This window comes from Thamnophis elegans, chromosome 5 (genome assembly GCF_009769535.1).
Source record: "Thamnophis elegans isolate rThaEle1 chromosome 5, rThaEle1.pri, whole genome shotgun sequence".
Taxonomy (NCBI): Eukaryota; Metazoa; Chordata; class Lepidosauria; order Squamata; family Colubridae; genus Thamnophis; species Thamnophis elegans.
In genome coordinates, this window is record NC_045545.1 from 47423479 (window position 1) to 47443652 (window position 20174).

The window sequence follows — 20174 nt, forward strand, 5'->3', positions numbered from 1 at the left end:
ACATCTTGATTGCAAAATGCGCTTATCTTTGGCAAACAATGTTAAGTCTGACACTACCACAGTCATTACTCCTTGTGTAGTTTTTCTCACTAATGACTTGTTTTACCTTACTGACAATCACAGCTAGACAATACCCTGCTCCCCCCCCCAAAAAAAATTTTTTCTGTCAGATTTAAGACATGACTGACAAAAGCTAATCTGGGAGAGAGATGATGGTGAATCAATTTGCAGCTCTACTTTTATATAATGTAATGGCAAAGCATTTCAGGGATGATGAAGTTGATTCAGTGATGACAATCTGAGTATTCAACAGCAAGAGATAATCATATACTTCAGCTATCAAGCATCGCTTACCAACATATTCAGAGAGGAACACAACAAAGAATGGAGTGACCAGGTCATTAATCCCTTGCACGTAGCCGCTGGCAGGGTGTCGGATGGCCCAGATAAACAGGATTCGTTCAAAGATCTAGAGAGGAAGAAGGAAAGCCAGGTGCTTGAATTAGCCATGCCCAAGGAAAGAGAAAGAAGGAGAAAGTCTGAACAAGAGCAGGGGAGGAAGAGGTTGTGGTAAGAGTTAGAAATGCATAGTGACTAAAGAAATAGCCAGGCTTGAGGTTCTTAGCAGCAAAAGAAGATACAGCATACAGGGTACCTGGTTCCTAGGATGCCACGTGCAGAAGCCAGCAGAAATTCAGAATTATCACAGATGAATATTCTGCTCTGAAAAGAGTTTATCCATCCCTTTCCATTGTCTATATGATTAAGCACCTAGAAGGATACAAGTTGAAAGGCAAAGGAGATGCTGTTTGGGGATTACCTGGCTTCACTTCCTCCAAGGACGCATATTCGTGGATGGAACTCTGAGGTTATTTCAACCCAGATCTGCAGCCATTGGAAGTTCTGGGGAAGATCAGATACCTTCTCAACTTTTTAAACCTTTTCTTACAAAATCAAAGTTGCTTGTTTTTAAAAGGAGGAGGGGTAAAAACCATACTGGCCAATTAAGCCGTATGCCTGTTCAAATATTTCAGTCAAAGGGAACAAAAAGCACCAGGTTGGCAGTACTGTCATTAATATGAACTATCATTAAGCAAATGGTTGTCAATTGAGGAACATCTTTAACTGATACCTTTCAAGCTGATGTTTGGGGGTCAGCAGTTTTATAACAAGTTTAATAAATGTCACACCTAGTTCAAAAGAGCAGGTAACAAAAGACGGGGGGAAAAGCACTTCTGGTCATCCCGGCTAATACAAAATGTTGGGCTAAATTCACAAGTATTCTGATGTGGATGAAGGCAGTTTCCTGTTTTCCTGTGCACTGCGGGAGAGTTCAAGCAATGGGTTAAATCCGTCTGGTTGCCCTAGGACTGAGGAATCTTTTTCCTTGGCCACGCCTCCTGGTGTTGCTTGGCCCCAGAATTTTTCCTCAGTCTGCCCGTTCAGGACTTGTTTTTGTGAGCTCCAGCTTAATTTATCCTAGGCTTGGACTCTCCTACTACTTATTCTCCTTTTCTTTTTCCTTGTTGTCCTTATTTATGCTTTTTTTAGCCCTTACTTAGTGTAGGCTATTTAGATTTGATTTATTTTTTTTCACCATCATCAACTTTCTCCTTGAGACTTGGAGGTGGGTATGGTGGTGGTGGTGGGTGCTCCGCTTGCCGCGCTGCCTTTGGATGGCAGCTGAGAGCTGCCAAATAAGCTTTAAAGCGCAGCAGGGCAGCAAGGCTCTCGGCGGCTGCCGTGGTTTGTTTTGCTGCTGAATTTTTTTCTGGTTTTTTTCCCTTTGGGAAGGCACAGCCTGCCGCGGAAAGGTGGGCGGCCGCTTTAAAACGTGCAACTGTCATCTTATCTTCCTCCTTCATCCTCGCACCGGAGTGGTGGCCATTTTGGAAAGGCTTAATTTCACGCCTTTTTCAATCGGTTTTCCTGCTCAGCCACGCTTCAGCAGATAGCCGCAGGGTGGTTAGCTGGCCCTGTTTTGGGTCTCCGGCTGTGTCACTGCCGCCCACAATGTCTCCCCAAGTGGCGCTGGTGTCTTGGCCACCTGGTGGTCATACACCGACACAGGGAGGGCTCCTCAATTATCTCCACTCTCTCTCTCCCTGCCTTGTATGCCTGGTCTTGCAGCCTCGGTTGCTTTTCCACCTTCTCACCTCCTATTTGAGTGGCTGGATTTTCATTGGACTCATTTGCAGAGCCCCAGCTTTCTCTTCTGGCATTTTTTTCATGAACTGTTCCTGATTCTACAATACCTGCTGGTCATCAGATCCAATGTCAACCACCAGAGTCTCCATCACCACCTGATCTCCACCTGCCTTGGCCTTCTTGCCTGAAGATCGTGCCACCAGGCCATGGAGCAGCCTGGCCCATCTGACTCCCTTGATGGTAGACCAGGTCCCTCACAGGCCTCTAGCAAGGAAACTTCCACAGGCAGGGGTAAGGGGGCAAGAAAGGGCAGGGTGGCTAGTCAGGATAGTCATCCCTATAAAGTGCCTTCTGTGGTGGCAGCTAGGAATGCAGAGAGGTGGCAGCGGGCTCTCGATAAGCAATTCGAGAAGGCCCAGCAGCAGGCAGCGAGAGAGGCCCCTCAGCCCACTCCTCGAGTTGAGCCAGTCCTTCTACCACCCCCAATGGGGGGATCACCTGTCCGTGATTGATGAGGAGGTAGAATCCCAGGATCTATCCCCGGTAAGTCTCTGGCAGACCCGACTCAGGGCCCGCTCTCATGGGGCCCAACCCTGGGGGCTTATTGGTTCTACCCTCATCCAACAAGGTCCTCCCTCTTCCAGGTACACTATTGGGCCGGACACTGGTTTAGCTCAAGAACCTGAGTTATCCATCCACATGGAGGTGGTTGTTGCCCGCGCCATCTCTCAAAGCATAGCCGAGGGGATGCAGAAACAAGACCAAGTGCCTGTTGTTCACAGTACTTCTCAGTCCAGGCAGGAGGCTCCCCTTACTGCCAAGCAGGTCCGTCACCCTTCTCTGGAAACCTCGGTGCTCAGAGAGGCTTCCGTTTTGGAGGACCCAGATCAGGAGGAGCAGGAGCTCTTGGAGGATGAGAACCTTCCTCCGAATACCCCTGCCTTCTCAGGGCTCTTTAAGCCTAGCTTATTTAAGTCCATCTTGCACAAGGCTAAGAACACCACCAAAGTGGGTACCAAACCTAAGACCATGCAGGGACCTTCTGATTCCACCCTGGTTAACCCCAATGCAAGCATGTTAAATGTTCAGGCCCCTCAGCAAGATCTGGTTCCGGTTCCCGATCTCTTTATGGATGTCATTCAGCAGCAATGGGTCCAGCCTGGTTCCCCTCAGAATTTCATCTGCTGCCCAACACCCTCTTGCCCTCTCAAGAGGGAGCTCATGACCCAGGAAATTCGCCATCTCCTGGAGATCAATGCCATGGAGCAGGTTCCACCCGACCAGGAAGGGAAGGGATTTTACTCCATTGTCTTCCTGGTACCCAAGAACTCAGGGGGGTGGAGGGCTATCTTGGACCTCAAGAACTTCAACCGTCACATCGCATACAGGAGGTTCTGGATGCAATCCCTGAAGATAATCCTAGCAGGGATCTGCCAGGGGGACCTCCTCATGTCCATTGACTTGAAGAAGGCTTATCTACATATCCCTATTCGACCACAACACCGAAGGTTCCTGAAGTTCTTCTACGCTGACCGAAATTATTAGTACAGGGCACTTCCATTCAGCCTGTTGTCGGCATCCAGAACCTTCACAAAAGTTCTGTCAGTGGTTGCAGCGCAACTCAGGCGCAGGCCCGTAAGACTACAATGCTACCTGAATGACATTCTCATCCAATCGTTGTCCAGGAAACAAGCCTTACGGGACCTCCATATCACCATGAGGTCCCTCCGGAGTCACAGGTTCTCATTGAATCTGCAAGAGTCATCTCACCCCAACTACCAACCTTCTCCACCTGGGTATGGTGATAGACACCTCAACTTGCAGGGTGTTCCTTTCTCAGGACAGAATAAACGGCTTAGTATCCCTGACCCACAAGGTTCTGAGCTTGAGGCGAGTCTCTGTGCTACTCCTCTCACAACAGTTGGGGAAGATGATCTCCTGCATCTCGGTCGTCCCCTGGGCACGGCTCCATTCCAGAGAGTTGCAGTGGCTTCTCCTGCCTCATCAGAGAGCCAACGGGAGCAATTCATCCATGACGGTGCGGTTTTCCCCGACCATGAAGAGATCTCTCAAGTGGTGGCAATCAATAGTTCTTCTGAAGAGACACCTGTTCAAGGAACCTGCAAGAGTGGTCATAACGACAGACGCCAGCCTTGCTGGCTGGGGGCCACACATGGGTCATCGCGTAACTCAGGGCAAGTGGTCTCCAGCCGAAGCAGCTTGCAACATCAATTTCTTGGAGCTGCGGGCAGCGAGACTCGCCCTGCGACATTTTCACCGGGACATTCTGCATCAGCACGTCCTCCTGATGATGGACAATGTGGCCACCAAGGCACATATAAATCGCTAGGGCAGCACCAGATCCAGGAAACTCATGGCACAGGCAGAAGCGCTGGGCAGGTGGGCGGAGTGTCACGTTGCATCCATTCGCTCTGACCACATCAGAGCGAATGGATGCAATATTGTGTGCAATATTGTGTGCAATATTGTGTGAACAATACTCAGGCGGGCTGGCTGAGTAGGACCACCATAGACAATGCAGAGTGGCAATTGGATCCAGTCCTGTTCCGCCAGTTGTCTCGCAGATTCGGCACCCCTGTGATCGACCTGTTCATCACTCGAGAGAACATGCAACTCCAATGCTTCTTCTCCCGCTTCCATTCGCCGGGGGTGGAGGGGATGGATGCCCTTCGATGCGGATGGCCTCAGGGACTGCTGTATGCCTTCCCTCCTCTCCTGCTTCTACCACAGGTGATCTGCAAAATCATCGTGGAGAGGGTGGAGGTCCTCCTCGTCGCAGCCCACTGGCCTCGGAGGTCCTGATATGCTGACCTTGTCAGCCTGTTGATGTCTACTCCATGGTGAATCCCTCAAGGCCAGATCTCCCTCAGCCAGGGGGCCATAGTTCACCCGGACCACCAGTGGCTCTAGCTGGCCATATGGCCCTTGAGGGGGACCTCCTGAGGAGAGAGGACCTGTCGGAGGAAGTGGTACGTACCATCCAGGCGTCCTTCAACGACCAGGTTATACGACTCCACCTGGTCCACCTTTGCCAAGTGGTGTAACAACCTCCATCTTGATCCAGTCACTGCACCTGTCTCCCATGTACTGGACTTTCTACAGGGGGCCTAGACAAGGGTCTCGCCCCAACACCCTTTGTCCTGAGGTGGCAGCACTATCCACCGTTTGGTCTGGTGATCCGACTCGCCCCTCAGCAAAATATCAAGTGTTCGCTGTTTCCTTAAGGGTGCCTCTAACCCCTCCGGTGGTTCACCGTTATCCCACTTGGAAGTTATTGGTGGTCCTACAGGCTCTTACTTCACCACCCTTCGAGCCTCTGCGTACAACATCACTTCGACACCTCACCTTAAAGACTGCCTTTCTTGTCGCAATAACATCTGTAAGGCGCATATCAGAGCTGGCGGCTCTATCGGTCCGAGAGGACCTTTGTGTCATCCATCCAGACAGGGTCATACTGTGTCTGGACCCTGCCTTCATCCCAAAGATCAACACCTGGTTCCACAGGGCGCAAGAAGTCATCCTACCTAACTTCTGCCCGCGCTCCAACCACCCAAGGGAATGTGTTTGGCACAAGTTGGATGTCAGATGGGCCCTGCGGATATACATCAAGCGTTCTGCAGACTTCCACAGGTCAGAGGCCCTCTTTGTGTCATTCCAACCAGGCTCTTTGTGTAAGAAGGTGACATCTTCTAAGTCAGCAGGAGAGCATGCATTGCAGCTGCATACGAACATCAGTCCAGGGCAGTACCTCAACACATTACTGCTCATTCCACAAGGAGCGCTGCCACCACCGCTGCCTGGGCTACCCAGGCTACCATTGATGACATCTACAGAGCGGCTACCTAGTCTTCACCATCACCCTTTGTCAAGAACTATAAATTGGACATGTATGCTTTGGCCGAAGCCTCGTTTGGCAGGCAGGTTCTCCAGGCAGTTGTTTCCACGACCGAATCCCGGGACTGACCTTCTGCCTGTCCTAGTGACATATAACATGGGTATGTTCCATTGCTTGGACTCTCCAAGCAGTGCACAGGAAATGACCACTGGCTTACCTAAGGGCCCTTTTCTGTGCACTGTGGGAGAGTCCAACCCACCCTGGCTTCTCCCTCCAGGGATTCGTGAATGTCGTGTCAACTTGGACTTTCCTTTACTGCTTCATCACGCTTCCAGACCTTGTCAAAATTATGGGGCCAAGCAACACCAGGAGGCGTGGCCAAGGAAAAAGATTCCTCAGTCCTAGGGCAACCAGACTGATTTAACCCATTACTTAGACTCTCCCGCAGTGCACAGAAAAGGACCCTTCAGGTAAGCCAATGGTCATTCTAGTCCAACATATCTCCTACCTCTGTTATGTAAGAGTCTTTCCAAAATCACTATCATATATTTTGCACATGCTCTATATCTACTGTTAAAAGTTCCTCATTTTCCGCAATGAGGTTTCTTGCGTATGGTTTAATATAGGCAACAAAAGGCCTTCTCACAACTATCTGGTATGGCTGAAATTCATGAACCTTAGGATGAGGCTATTGCTAATATGTACACAGCAGCCCCAAAACACACTGTCAAGTTCAATAAATCACTTCTGCAGAATCAGCAAGGCCTGACAGACCATACATTGCAGCTCCTTGACAGAGGTGCTCTAGATGCTCTTGTTTCCTTCAAATATAAGAATAGGGCTCAGACCTGAGGCCCCTGATAGGTTTTCTAGTTGCACACCGGATTCAGAAACATTAACCCCAGCATGCTTCAAGTCCTCATGGTGATTTCTGTAATTGAGAGAACTGATATTCTCCAGAATATATGTTGTTCACACTTCATGAAACATTAATAATAAATGAATAGCTTCTCTGTTACATTTGCATCCACGATGACTGAATTTAGCAGACAAGCATCTGATGTCTGTTGTTTCGAGAATACAAAATCTTGATGGAGGTATTTATTGCTAGTTGTTAGGAAACTTGTTCTAGCAGAACAATATAAGCAATATCTCAATGCACTTGGTATAAATTTCCTGGCCAGTTTTCCTTTCAAGAGTCTGCACAAGTTATTTTATAACTTTCAGGATAGTCAGCAATGGCATTCAACATAATTGTGACAGATAGCTCTCATTAATCATACTTTGAACATGGCCATTTGTTTTGCAGCACTACCACTTATATTAATGGTTAAGTATTCTGCCTCTTAAGCTGATCAAAGCTTTTAAACAGTATGCACAGGCCATTGTCTGCTACAAGGAGAAAAGGGACATACACCAGAAAACAAGCCACGACAATGTGCCTATTCATTTCAAGGCCAACAGTACAGGACCTTGTTAGATATTTATTTATGCTTCATAAATCTGAAGAACTGAATCAATCTATTGTGGTTTTAGACAGACCTTGCATTAGTAATCATAAATTGCCAAACCCAATCAATGCTGACCCATCTCTGCTATACATTAGAGCTAGAAATGGATTTAAGATCACTTAAGCTTGACTGAAACAGCATGATTTGCAGGCATCAGTAAATAATCAGAAGAATCGGGTTGGTCAAAGCTGAAATAATTTATACTGTATAACCTGTTTAGTTATTAATATTTGGAATTCAATTCATCTAGCCAGAGGTCTGCCATTTAAAACTCTAAAGATAGTTTATGCTCTTAAGCAAGTTACCTCATTGCTACAATATGGACTTAATGCAGCTTTGCTGGTGATTATACATTGAGGGGACACTTTGAAAAGTCAGAGATTATTCCTTCACAAAGTCACTTTCTGTTAAAGAGTTTCTAAAAATACTGACTTACTGACTTCTACAGAGCCTTATCACTAGAGAGCATCTAGAAAGCCCATATACACCCTGCCTTTTACTCATAGTAACTTCCTAGATACTATTAGCATCCTCAGAAGACTTATTCTGGGTACTTATCACTGAAAGGATTGAAAATGCCTGGAGAAATGGATTTCTTGGTTTTCATGCTTTGTTTTTAAATTCTCCTTCAAAAATATTCGAAATGAAAAACTGTATGATCAATTTTATTACATCAGAAAAAAAAATCTTTCCAACTGTACTGTCCTTATTGTTCTACTAATCTTACTTTGATTTTAGAATACTATCTATTCTCCTAATATTGTCATATTTTTCTTCTGTTCTATTGATTTCTAAGCCCACTCTGGGAGTCCTTAGATAGCAGGATATTGGGGGCTATAAACAGATAGATAATTTCAGAACATTGTACCCTTGCAACTAAATATAATTGCATAGGAAAAAGATTTTATCCTATCTAGTGCATTCTAAAAAAATAAAAAATATGAAGAAGTTGCATCTTTTTCTGTTGAAAGTTTGTACTTTCAGGTAATATTTGAATATATGGATTCTTATGAAAAGTCCATAATTAGACAGTATTGAAACTATAGGGCTGCAGATTGAAATGTTAGTCCTGTATAGTAGTTCTTCCTGTTGATTTGCCTGCAACATCTAGTACATAATGCAATGCCATTGTGTTACAAATTTCTTTATCTACACAGCAATGGCTGGCAAAATAAAAGGAAACAGAATGCAACATTATCCTATCATACACTTATATTAATACATATCCCTAAGAAGAAAGAGGCAGGGAAATATTTATCTGGTGGCAATGTGCATTCTTTTATAATTTCATAATGATTTTTTGCATTTCCCAAATGATGCGCTTAAGTAGAATATTGATAAAATATTTCTGCAAAAATAGGTGTGCCTGCATGATTCATTTATATTGAATTTTGGAAATGCAGCATATACTACATAGCCAGCTAACTTTTAGAGTGGAAAGAAAATACTTTAAAGTGTGATTTAAAGAAAAAAAATCTATCAGAAATGCCCTTGAATAATATAAGGCAGTTAACCCTAGAACATTGTTTCTTGACTTCAGCAAATTTATGATGTTGGGCTTCAATTCCCAGAATTCCCCAGCTAGCTGGAAGTTGAAGTTCACACATCTTAAACTGGTTGCCGTTGAGTAACAGTACTCAGAAAACAGTAATAATTGGACAAAACAAAAATGTCTGTAAGCATCCTTGGTCACCAACATCAAGAGTTAAATGGCTTATCAGAGGGGGGGGGGGGACTTCTCACCTCTTGAACTAATGGTTGCTGGAACAGAGGGATGAGGGGATTTGTCCGTGGAATGTCTATATGGATCTGAAAATGATTTTTAAGAAAATAAAAAGAAATTAAAGACTGCAAACAAATCTTGCAATCTGCACATACAAGGCAATATTTCCATGGCCTAATCTAAACAGAAGATAGAATGATGTCACTGATTCACAGAGGATTGACATTATAGCATGTTCTTGTTCATCCAACTAAATAGAGCTGATGACTCAAGGATATATGTTAATGATCCAGCACAAATATGCAAGCCTTGCAGCAATAATCAATTCAAAGGACCACCCTAAAAAAAACCTAGATAATTTCACCCCAGTAGCTTCTCTCTGAGTCAAGAGTGCCTGCAACTCTTGGAAGACACGCAGGCAGCAGGTGCAACAGCCTGATGATTATGCGGTTCCAGCGATCAGTTTTCTAGGCAGCATAGGGGAAGCTTTCCTCCCAGCAAAAGAGCAACCTTACTGCCAATGGCAGGAAGGATGCAGCACTATAGAGCTGCTTCAAGAGGAAGGGGTAGGGAAGTCTTGTGTAGCTTTTTCTTTTCTTTCCAGTGAAGCAACTCCAGCGGCTCTCTCTGGAAAGAAGCAAAAGAAAGCATCCTATTTCCTAGGTGTGTTGGAGAGTAGACCTCCCCTCCCCTCCCCTCAAGCATGCTTAAAATTGTGGATTTAACCAAAAGCACTGGCCTGCAAGTAAGTTCATGGAGACTGAACACAGTTTCTTCTGCATGCATACATTTATGTGTCTGCTGGGTATACAGTATGTATGTATGTATGTATGTATGGTGTGTGTGTGTGTGTGTGTGTGTGTGTGTGTGTGTGTGTGTGTGTGTGTATATGGAATATCTGACATAGCTCTGAAAGGCAAAAAGGCTAACTATTCCTGTTCTAGGACCATTAGTTAGATCAGTTTCCCATCTGCTGATTTTGACAATCAATAACACCTAGGAATTGTATATTATTGTCTAGTATATTATTATCAATGTTAATTTGGGAATCTGTAATGGGAAGACCCATTCAACTACAGAACTCACTGAGTGACTTGCCCAGAAACTGTCTAGGCCAATCTATCTCACATGGCTATTGTTCTGCAGGTAAATTTCCAAATCCATGCTTTGGAGCTCAGAAAAGGTGGGAACATAAATGCAAATAATTGTAACTAAACACATAATGGTCAGAACTACATGCAAATCGGTAAGGGGGCCAAGCTCAATCTATAGAATAGAAGTCTGAGTACCTGCCGATAGGTATCTTGATGATGCTCCTCATTTCTGGAGTCATAATACTGTTCAATGAAGCCAAAATACTCCTCTCGTTTTCGTTGTAAAGTCAGCTTCCTTCGTTCCATACTGGCAGGGAGATAACCCTATAGAAGACAAAACCTGTCAAGTCAAAATTCTCCCACTGTGTTCCACATTCCTATCCAATTTTCACTCCAACCTGCCCAATGCTAGCCCACAAGAAAATATTTTAGGAAAGGATATAGGATTAACAAGAGTCCAACAAAAAGTTATAGAACCAAAAGTTTGAAGAATGCAGCTTCTTCTAATCAAGTTCTCCTTTAGGGGATGAAACTGCAACTATCAACATTTTTCCCTGCATTAAATGCTTAAAAGCATTGGAGACAATCTTACTTTGGAACCTACAATTCCAGCATCACATAAAGATTTCTTGGGAATAAGGCTTTTTGGAAGTCAGAAATACTGTATCATGTAACTTCTGTCATTTTCTACAGAGACTAACTTTGGAATTAATTGACATTCTTTCTTTTTACTGCATAACTAACATAACATATGGGTTATTTTTATTTCTAAATCAGTTTTTACAAACCTAAATATAAAATGTACTGTTCTCCCATGCTACAGTGTCATATTCCTCTCAAGAGATCTCAGGCAGCTTGGTTAAGAAAGACTTGGGCTAAAAATCCAACCAGGAGCTGTGTTTGCCTGGAGCCCAGTTATGCATCTTGGATACATTTTCATTATGTAGATGACACAAGTTGTCCTAGGTCAGAGGATGCAGCACTCACTGATAAAAGTCGCCAAGTCACAGGACGAACCTCTCTGGGGACACCAGGCCAGCTGCATTTCCTCAATTCATCTGCAACAAGGTAACAATGAATGTATTCATATTAACTTTTTGGCATTTTGAAAATGACAGAAAGAATATACTTTTCTCCCCTCTGGGTAAGTAATGTGCTGCTTAAATATGTATGGCAATAGTATAAGCACCTCCCCCCGCCCAGAGGATGAAAATCTAGGTGTGTCTTATATACTGAATACACATTTTTAGCCTACCGAAACCCCGGCCCCTTTGCAAAAATGGATGTGTAGAGGGTTTGGGAGGCTTGCAAAGTGCTCCTGGGACTGGGGAGGGCATAAATGAGCAAAAAAACAGGCCGTTTTTGCCCCACCAGCCCCCTGGAGCACTCTACAAGGTTCCCAAGGCTCTGCATGCACTTTTTTTTTTTTTTGCAAAAAACGAGACATTCAGAGGGTTTGGGAGGCCTGTAGAGTGCAAAAACTTTTTTTAAAATTTATCTCTTCAAAATCATGATGTGTCTTATACTCCAGTGTGTCTTACCGTGTTTCCCCGAAATTACGACATGTCCTGATAATAAGGCCATGCCATATTTTTCATGTGGGCAAAAATATATGCCCTCCCCCAATAATAAGCCTCCTGAACAACCTGCCCCCCCCCTTAGCCAGGCAGAGCGCCACTCACCAACCTAGCAATATCCCTAAGGTGCAAAGCCGCAGTAGCCGGGGGGAGGGGGGCAAAGGCGCTCACATTGCTTGACGCCTTTGGGATACCGCTAGGTTGGTGGGTGGCACTATGCGCAACTCACCGATCCAGTAATATCCCAAAGGCGCTAAGCCATGTGGTACTCTACCCAGCTGGAAAGAGAGGTTGCGCAAGCACTTATTCTGCCTCCATCTTGCGTGCCTCCCAGCCTCACCATGCCCAGCTCTCCCTGCAGGGCCAGACCAGGGCACCACCGCAACCACAACCCTGCTGCTGCCGCCACCACCATGCTCCGAGCATAACCGGCTTCCAAACTCCAGAGATCCGCTGCCGAGTTTTCCGGCAGCGGCCACTCTGGGACTACACTCTATGGTTGTGGGCTGGCTGCGGGAAGACTCTCTGTCCCACCAGTCTTCCAACAACCAGCCCACAACCATAGAGCATAGTCCCAGAGCAGCCGCTGCCGGAAGACTCGGCAGCGGATGTCCGGAGTTTGGAAGCCGGTAATGCTCGGAACATGGTGGTGGTGGTGACAGCAGGGCTGCGGCGGCAGCGGGGCCACAGAGGCGCCGACACCCTGGCCCGGCCCTGCAGGGAGAGCTGGGCATGGTGAGGCTGGAAGGCACACGAGCTGGAGGCAGAACAAGTGCTTGTGCAACCTCCCTTTCCAGCCAGGCAGAGCGCCACGCGGCTTAGCGCCTTTGGGATATTACTGTGTCAGTGAATGGCACTCTGCCCGGCTAGAAAGGGGGGTTGCCGGGCGGCTGCTCATGAGCGTGGTCACCTCAGGCCGGCTTTGTTGCGCTGCTGCAACAGCGCAACACAGCCGTTTGCCCCTGAGGCTGTGCCCAGCTCTTCAGGAGCCCGCTCGCAAGAGAGCAGCCACCCGGCAACCCCAAACCAATAAGCCCCCCCCAATAATAAGGCCCAAGCAACATTTGGGAGGGGGGCCAAAAGAAAATAAGACCATGTCTTATTTTTGTGGAAATACAGTAGATTCCAAAAAATACAGTATTTTTCTTTTTATTTTAATTCTTTGAAATTTAAAATTGGATTTAAATATGTATGTAAATAAAATAATAAATCAAATATAATCATTGGGACTCTGTATAGATCTACAACTGTTCGGCTTTAGTACTCATACAATCCTTGCTTGATCTTCTCTAAGACTATAACATTAACATTCTTGACTAGCTTGGCTAGGGATGATCTCACACTGGAATCTCATGTTACACAAGGACATTGATGATAACCTAAACATGTGGTTGTTTATTTATTATTTCTAGAAACCACAAAAGTTCTTTAGGTACTTTTATCATCCCAACATCTGGACTCACCTAGATCTGTGTTTTGGCTGGACAGAAGCTGCCGGAATTTTTCCAAGCGGGTTTTCTCACGCAACGTCATGGGAGGAGCCCCAGAAGCATTTTGGTCAGAGATGCGAGCGACAAGTGGAATGATGGGTCGGAGTGGGAGAGATTGCTGTTTGTGGAGGGGGTTGCGGATACAGGCATCCTCTAAAAGAGTTTAAAGAGGTCCATCAGAAGTATACTGGGCAGCAGCAAACACTGGAGCTTCCAGAATCCATTGTTTTCTTCATGCCTCCAGAATCTCCAATTTCAGGAAGGCTTCCACATCTTTAAACACACACATGGCAAGGGAAATCTCCATACCGTGAATTTTATCTCCCATCACTGAATGATGGCAGAAGTTTCACGTTTCCTGCCATGCTGTTATTAAAAAGGTATGCAAAGAACTTGAGCATTAGCCAAGATGAACCATGATGATCCATTCCTGCTGACCAAGTTATCAAACTGTTCTGTTTCATTCATTCACCAAGAACTCTTGCACAGGAATACCCTGATCTTTTACAATTTTCACTATGCTTGACATAACTCTTAAGGAAAGTGCAGAGACCCAATGATTGTAAAGGTAAAAGTAGACTGTTATATTGTTAGCAATTTAGATGGATGGCTCTTAAACCACTTTCACTGATGTCAAGATTACCTGGCCTGTCCATCAACATTATATAAAGCCAATGCTCTCTCATCTCTTCTTCCATCGTCTCCACCTGTTCAATCCCTTCCATCTGTTTCCAGATTTCAGGCTCTTTCATTCCTTCTTCCTTCAGCATGCTAAACAACAAAATCAATAGCACAGAAGAGGAAGCACCACACCTCAAAAGCAATCTACCACACCAACTTCCGCTGTACTTTAATGCTAAAAAGCCAAACAATTGCCAGAAAAGAAATAGAATGTGGTATGGGCTTTGATGCCATCTGGTGGTAGTTTTGCTGTCAGATGGCTAATTTTCCAAAGCCAGAAAACAGAATACACTTTGCTCATCACTGCAGTATGCAAGATAAGACGTGCATTATCTTAATTGTTTGATTATAGGAGTGTACAATTTCTGGCTTGAGGATTTGTGGCAGAACCCATTTCAAGGGGAATTTCAGGGACCATGCAGGGTGAAATGGGTATCTCTAGAATATCTGTAAAGATTAAGGTACTGATTTTATCCTCTAATCTTCCCTAAAGTTCAAAGCCACCAACGAAGAAGCTGTCAACATTTTGGCCATTTTGGGAGTGGAACACAAAAAGAAGGCTGCATGACGACTTCAGGCTGTATATTTTACATTCATATCTCACATGCAATATAAAGATTCTGTGGTCAAAACTATGTTCTTCCCAAAAGTTTCAAGCACTTTTTGAGTACCAGTTCACTAACCAAAAGGCTTTTATCTGCAGAAAGAACAAACTCATCCACCCTGTCTCTCCAATAAACATGCGGTAACTATGTTTGATATCAGTTAGTAAGAATGATTAACAGATACATTAACCACTGCTTAAAAGGGCTTCCGGTTGGGCGGGGCCTGTGGCAGTTGTTGTTTTTAACAGCTCCGGAATCTTGGCTGCATTAAACTGTCTAAACAGTATCCATCAGCTGTTTGGCAGTTTGATTACTTCTTCTTCGGGCATAGAAGAAGGCGAGCAACTATGTTTGGGCAGAACTCTAACTAACCCCCCCAGAACATAAATCTGGGGACGGGAAGTGGGGGCCGCCCGGCAGCATAGTATTTCTCCACGTCAAGAATCTCTTCTGCTTTTTTTTGCAGAACGAAGGCATTTGCCCACCCTCAGCACAAAGACTGATTTATTACTGATTTCAAAGCGGGCAGAACTAATACTCGTGAACTCCAAATTGTATTTTCCAGGATTGACTTCATACTAGCAACCAATGATTTGCTTTCTAGGATAAGGAAGACGAAGGTATGTTCCAGAGCCTTATCAGATCATAATCCGGTTTGGATAGAGTTGGAATTTGGGATGCAAGCATGAAGGACTTGGAGATTGAACACAAACTTATTTAAATATGAGAAAAATATTAATGAATGTAAAAAATTGTTAAGAGAATATTTTGTTTTTAATATGAATAAGGGTACATCTATGGAAATGGTATGGGATGCAAGTAAAGCGTATATGAGAGGAGTTCTGATAAATTTAAATAGAAAACATAGACATAAACAGGGGGAAAAGAGAATTGAACTAGAAGAAGAAATTAGGAAGAGAGAGCAGGAGTTAATACTAAACCAGGAGACAAAAAGATTAAAGAAGTAATTACTCTATTAAGAGAGCAATTTAATATGCTGATGTCAGACCAGGTGGCTACTAATTTGCTATATGCAAAACATAACACCTTTTGTAATGCAAATAAATCTGGTAGATGGTTAGCATATTTGATTAGGAAAAAACAGAAATCTCGCAATATATCGAAACTACATTATAGAGGGAAGGTAGTGCATCAACAGGGTGAGATCCAAAAGGCCTTTCGTGAATTTTTTACAGGATTGTATATGAATGATAAAATACAAGGTTTAGAAATAGATAGATACCTGGATAAAGAAAAAGTACCCATAGTTAAAGATGAGCAGAGGGAGAGATTGAATCAACCAATAACTTTGGGGGAAATTCTCCAGGTAATCAGGCAGCTAAAGGTAGGGAAAGCAGACGGCCTGACATCAGCTTATTACAAAAATTTACAATTAGAAATGGTAGAACCTCTCAAGGAACTATTCAATAAGATCCAAATGGAAGGGAAGGTATCCCCATCTTGGAAGACAGCTTTTACATCCCTGATACCAAAAGAGGACCAAGATCTTACTCAACCAAAAATTTATAGACCTATATCATTACTCAATATAGATTATAAAATTTTTACCAAAATATTAGCAAATAGGTTAATGTTGGTTATTCAGCAATTGATTCATAATAATCAAACAGGTTTTGTTCAAGGGAGACAAATGAGAAGTAATGTAAGACAAATTGTTAATACATTGGAATATTTGGGAAAGAATAACCAAATTCCTGCTGCGCTTATATTTCTAGATGCTGAGAAAGCCTTTGATCGAGTGAATTGGCAATTTTTATTGAAAATATTGCAAAAAATGCAAATAGGAGAGCATTTTTTACAATCAATTAAAGCAATATATCAGGAACAAACAGCTCAAATCATAGTTAATGGAAGTTTAACAGACTCATTTAAAATCGAGAAAGGTACAAGGCAGGGTTCTCCCTTATCCCCATTATTGTTTATCATAACTCTGGAACTATTGTTGAATAAAATACGGGGTTCAGATGATTTACAGGGAATCAAGATTAGGCATCAAGAATATAGAGTACGTGCTTTTGCGGATGACTTGGTTATAACATTAACCCAACTACAGGAATCTACTAAGGTTTTAATGAATATGATTAATCAATATGGCCAAGTGTCAGGATTTAAAATAAATTTAGGGAAAACAAAGATGCTAGTTAAAAATATGAACACTAAACAAAGGGAAGAATTAGAAGGAACGACAGGATGTGAAATAATTAAAAAGGTCAAATATTTAGGAGTCTATATTTCAACTTCAAATGGGAAGCTACATAAGTATAATTATGAACCACTATGGCATAGCATACAGACAGAGATGAAAAACTGGGAGAAATTACAATTATCGCTGCTGGGAAGAATAGCAGCAGTGAAAATGAATATTCTACCTAATTTTTTATTTCTTTTTCAAATGATACCAATACTTAAAAAAGATGTAAATTTGCTAGAATGGCAGAAGGGCATTAATAAATTTGTATGGGCAGGGAAGAAGCCGAGAATAAAACTAAAAATAATGCAAGATGTGCGTGAGAGAGGAGGCTTGAAATTACCCAATTTAAAACTATACTATGAAGCAGTAGTTTTATCGGTAATTAGTGACTGGATTAACTTAACAGATGACAGAATACTTAATATCGAAGGGCATGATTTGGTATATGGTTGGCATGCTTACTTGCTATATAACAAAAAGGTAGATAAGAACTTTAAAAATCTTATTTTAAGGAATGCTCTACTGTGGGTCTGGAAAAAATATCAATACAAATTAAGTGACAAGATACCCATGTGGGCAATTCCTAGACACGCAATAGAAAACATAAATATAGTACAAAAACAGGATGTAACTACTTACAGACAGCTTCTTACACTAGAAAGAGGTGTACTACAATTAAAAACCTTGAATGTACTAAAAGATGAAAAGGTAATTCAATCATGATTCCAGTAATGGGCAGTTACAGGCCAGATGGAAAAGAGATCAAAAAATCGGTTTTATGCAAGATGATGATAATTTACTAAAACAAATCAGAAATCAAAGTTCAATGCATATAAAGAGATTATATAATGCATTAATAGAAATGGATTCAGAAACAGAATTAGTTAAAGACTGTATGATAAAGTGGGCCCAAAATTTTGATGAACCAATAATGTTGGATACATGGGAAAAGATCTGGGTAAGAAATGTAAAGTTTACACAAACCCAAAATTTGAGAGAAAACTTTTATAAGATGTTTTATAGATGGCATCTATAGCCTAAGAAACTGGCCTCTATGTATCCGAATTTACAATCTAAATGCTGGAGATGTGATTGTGCTGATGCTACTTACTTTCATATATGGTGGACTTGTAAAAAGGTTAAAGCATTTTGGATAAAAATATGGTGGATTATGCAAAATGTTCTTTAAAAAAGAATAAAGTTTACCCCTCAGTTATTTTTGTTAGGTATAATTACTGATTGTACAGTTGTAGAGAGTAACTTGATTTTGCATTTAATAACCGCAGCTAGACTGTTGGTGGCGCAATACTGGAAGAAGGAAGACTTGCCTACTATTCAAGAATGGACACTGAAAGTAACAAACCTAGCTGAGATGGCTAAAATATCTGCATATCTCAAGGAGCATTCAAACGAGAGATATAAACTGGAGTGGAGAAGATGGATTGACTATACTCAAAATAAATATGGGACTAAGAAATTTCAGATAGCTTATGACTAAAAAAAACTAGGAAAGATATAAGTTTAGAGCAAGCCTAGCAAGGAGGAGTTAAAGCTCAAATGAAAGATGTTATTAATTTTTTTAAAGTTGATTTTAGAATGTTCTTGTTAAAGATTTATACCCTGTATTGGTTCTGGGAAGCGGGGGGGGGGGAGAGGTTGGAGGGGAGGGGGGAAGGGGGGGGGAAGTAAATTTTTGTAAAAGTTTGTTTTTCAAAATTTTCAATTAAAAAAAAAACCACTGCTTAAAAGAGCATATCAGATCTATGTGTGCTCTGTAAAGGAATGTATTTTTAAAATACACCATTATAATTTCACTGGCAAGTAAAGCCAAGGTTTACCAACATAATCAGATCCCAGGATTCACCTTGTCTAACCAATGTTGATAAATAAATATGAAGTTCAAGAACATGTTTATATATCTGCATCAATGTATTCTGTCCCTGCTAAATACGGGAAAAATAAAAAATTAAAAAAGCATGAAAGTCTTGTTTCCTGGGATATTGTACTTAGCTTGTCACCAGCTTTCAGGATTTCATTAGGAATTAACTACCCACATAAAAGGTTATTTCTTCATCCATAAGAGAGAAAAAAATGCATTTCTTGGCTAAAACAGATTAAAGATTTTGAGAATATTCCATTCTGCATTTGCCTACAAATGCAGCATTTGTACAGAATTGCAGAATTCACTCTCACAAATTTGATGTGATATAGCAATACATTGCAAAAAAAGCCAAGAGCCATAAGCAACATACCAGGTCCTCTGGATAGCTGGGCTTCACTATTGGATTTGATGACTTTACAATTGATTGGTGCGTCACTGAGAGCTGCCGGGGGCCACTCGGGTTTCATATGCAGCCTGCTGTGGTTTTCCAGGACTTTTGCTGCTGCGGCCTTGGCCACTTTAGAGTTCAATGTTTGGAAAGATGAGAAATCTTCATCTTCATCATCCCCAATATCCCAAGCATCACTAGTGTCCCGAGCAAACTCATGAAAACTGCTGGCCTTCTTATTTTTCATAGATAGCGTATTGATCTTGGAGCATTCCTTGATGAAGCTAAAAAAAGGAAAGTGATAACACTGTATTGAGAATTGCACTCAGTTTTGATGTACAAATTTTCCTTGCCTATGATAATCTTTCATCGTTTTCATTAATGTATCAGTTGCTCTCTGTCCATCCCACTGTTCCCTCTCTTCCCTTTCAGTGAGCCAAAGAACAAAGAACGGAAAATAATTTTAGGCAATCTCCCCCAAATACAAACTCCAAATTCTAAATTCTAAGCCAGAACTTTATCGCAGGCAAGAAGCAAAATATTTCTGCCTAAGTTCATGATGTAAAGGGCAGTCCGTGAAACTTCCGGTGTGGTAAGCAAAATAAAACTCTAGTTTTATGTTATATAAATAGGATACTAAAGAAGTATAAACCACGCATATATGAGACATGGGAAAATAGAAATGTTAACATACTACCAACAAAATTAACATGTGTGTTGAATAAAGACACAATTAATCCCTTTGTTTGAACAATACTGTTAACTTGCACTTGCTTTAGTTTTAATTATATGAGTCATGACCCTAGCATCAAAGAACCCAGGATAACGTTTTTGTCTATTCAGATCAAGAAACCTAAACAAATTCCAAGAAAGTAAGGCAGATCAAATGGAATTTTAAATGCAAAAAAAGAGGAATGTCTTAAGAATACATCAGGAATCCCTACCAATAATCCAAAGCTAATGATGGTACTGAGCCCTCCATTAGTTCCACTAACATTTGCTTAAAA

The 20174-nt window shown here is 42.4% G+C and overlaps 1 protein-coding gene across 2 annotated transcripts in view; it reads right to left on the reverse strand.

The window, feature by feature from the left end:
• The window catches only part of TBC1D22B (TBC1 domain family member 22B), a 62343-nt gene that overhangs the window by 34983 nt on the left and 7186 nt on the right, over positions 1 to 20174 (reverse strand). For both annotated transcript variants that reach the window (XM_032218395.1, XM_032218394.1), the window contains 6 exons: positions 19150 to 19451; positions 13373 to 13552; positions 11320 to 11390; positions 10528 to 10656; positions 9259 to 9324; positions 355 to 469 (listed from right to left, as the gene is read on the reverse strand). In XM_032218395.1, the coding sequence (XP_032074286.1) occupies positions 355 to 469; positions 9259 to 9324; positions 10528 to 10656; positions 11320 to 11390; positions 13373 to 13552; positions 19150 to 19451 (863 nt within the window). The remainder of the gene's footprint in view (positions 1 to 354; positions 470 to 9258; positions 9325 to 10527; positions 10657 to 11319; positions 11391 to 13372; positions 13553 to 19149; positions 19452 to 20174) is intronic.